The sequence below is a fragment of the Priapulus caudatus genome, unplaced genomic scaffold (genome assembly GCF_000485595.1).
Source record: "Priapulus caudatus unplaced genomic scaffold, Priapulus_caudatus-5.0.1 Scaffold1910, whole genome shotgun sequence".
Lineage (NCBI taxonomy): Eukaryota > Metazoa > Priapulida > Priapulimorpha > Priapulimorphida > Priapulidae > Priapulus > Priapulus caudatus.
In genome coordinates this window covers 39132-41297 of record NW_014578971.1, presented here as the reverse complement: position 1 = coordinate 41297, position 2166 = coordinate 39132, and the positions used below count along the sequence as shown (strand labels likewise).

General features: G+C 49.0%; 1 protein-coding gene across 1 annotated transcript in view; it reads right to left on the bottom strand.

Moving 5' to 3' along the window:
* Positions 1 to 2166, bottom strand: part of LOC106817887 (SWI/SNF complex subunit SMARCC2-like) — a 24391-nt gene that overhangs the window by 5612 nt on the left and 16613 nt on the right. Inside the window, exons 12-13 of the mRNA XM_014822596.1 lie at positions 1924 to 2040; positions 613 to 682 (exon numbers count right to left, since the gene is read on the bottom strand). Coding sequence (XP_014678082.1) covers positions 613 to 682; positions 1924 to 2040 — 187 coding nt within the window. The remainder of the gene's footprint in view (positions 1 to 612; positions 683 to 1923; positions 2041 to 2166) is intronic.

Sequence of the window (2166 nt, the reverse complement as noted above, 5' to 3'; positions counted from 1 at the left end):
GGAGAGAGAGGCTATGTAAGAGCAGCATCAACGTCTCCTGGTCGGTCCACTCGCGCGACATCGGCACCATGCCCGCCCGCGACTAGAGAGAGAGAGAGGAGAGAAGGTACGTCAGAGAGGAGACAGAGAGAGGAGAGATGAGAGAGAGAGGAGGGAGACAGGAGAGAGAGGCTATGTAAGAGCAGCATCAACGTCTCCTGGTCGGTCCACTCGCGCGACATCGGCACCATGCCTGCCCGCGACTAGAGAGAGAGAGAGAAGAGAGATGAGAGAGGAGGGAGACAGGAGAGAGAGGCTATGTAAGAGCAGCTTCAACGTCTCCTGGTCGGTCCACTCGCGCGACATTGGCACCATGCCTGCCCGCGACTAGAGAGAGAGAGAGGAGAGAATGTACGTCAGAGAGGAGACAGAGAGAGGAGAGAGAGAGAGAAGAGGAAGACAGGAGAGAGAGGCTATGTAAGAGCAGCATCAGCGTCTCCTGGTCGGTCCACTCGCGCGACATCGGCACCATGCCCGCCCGCAACTAGAGAGAGAGAGGAGAGAATGTACGTCAGAGAGAAGACAGAGAGAGGAGAGAGAGAGAGAGAGAGGAGGGAGACAGGAGAGAGAGGCTATGTAAGAGCAGCATCAGCGTCTCCTGGTCGGTCCACTCGCGCGACATCGGCACCATGCCTGCCCGCGACTAGAGAGAGAGAGGAGAGAATGTACGTCAGAGAGGAGAAGAGAGATGAGAGAGAGGAGACAGAGAAAAGAGAGATGAGAGAGAGGAGGGAGACAGGAGAGAGAGGCTATGTAAGAGCAGCATCAGCGTCTCCTGGTCGGTCCACTCGCACGACATCGGCACCATGCCCGCCCGCGACTAGAGAGAGAGAGAGAAGAGAGAAGGTACGTCAGAGAGGGTCTGAGAGAGGAGAGGAGAGAGAGAGGAGGGAGACAGGAGAGAGAGAGAGAGAGAGAGAGAGAGAAGGTATGTAAGAAATGAGAGTGATGAGAGAGAGAAAGAGAGAGAGAGAGAGAGAGAGGAGAGAAGGTACGTCAGAGAGGAGACAGAGAGAGGAGAGGAGAGAGAGAGGAGGGAGACAGGAGAGAAAGAGAGAGAGAGAGAGAGAGAAGGTATGTAAGAAATGAGAGAGATGAGAGAGAGAAAGAAAGAGAGAGAGAGAGAGAGAGAGAGAGAGAAGGTATGCAAGAGAGAAGAAAGATGAGAGAGAGAGAGAGAGAGAAAGAGAGAGAGAGAGAGACTGAGAGAGAAAGGGAGAGAGAGATGAGAGAAACGAGAGAGGCGAGAGAGGGAGGGGAGGAAGCGAGATAGAGAGAGAGGGGGAGAGAAGGTATGTAAGAGAGGGGAGAGATGAGAGAGAGAGAGAGGAGCGAGAGAGACAGGGAGAGAAGACATAAAAAACATGCTATGCCTCATGATAGTATAGTACTGATCACACCCACCATCTTCAAGAGAGAACAAGAGTGCATAATATAGGACTTACATGTGGAATATTATGCAAATCCTACTACTAATTTACTACGACTAGTTACTACAAGTACCGTCAGTGCTAACCACACACGTTAAGTATGATGTGGACCGTACACGCGTCAGGGTTCATAGTAGTATGACACATGTTGAAATAAGGACTTATAAGACCCTTTCTAGAGGCCAAAATAAGACTTTTTTACACGATTTCTGATAGATCACCTACTATTATAGTACACTAATAATATTTATATACACAATTGCACAGCAGATTTAATTATTCCAGCTTATAAAAATGGTACTTTGGCAAAAAAATAAGGACTATTAAGTACTTTTCTAAGATTTCACCAAAAATAAGTACTAATAAGGGCCCTTATTTTATTTTTGGCAAAATAAGTACTTATAAGACTTTGGAAGACCCGCTACGAACCCTGACGCGTGCGTGTGGGCGGTACCTTCATGGCTGCGATCTGCTTGCAGTACTGGTCCGTCTTCAATCCGTAGCTCGTCGGAGTTGCCTCCTCTCTCGGCTCCTCCTTCTCCCGGAACGACATCATCTGAGCCGAGGCAGACTGAGCAGGAAGAGAGGAACGGAAGCAGCTGGTATATTACGTGATGTCGTGCACATAACTTAAATTGACTACGTCACGAATTTTCTATGGTAAAATGTGTAACATTTTTGTTGCCATTTTTTTACA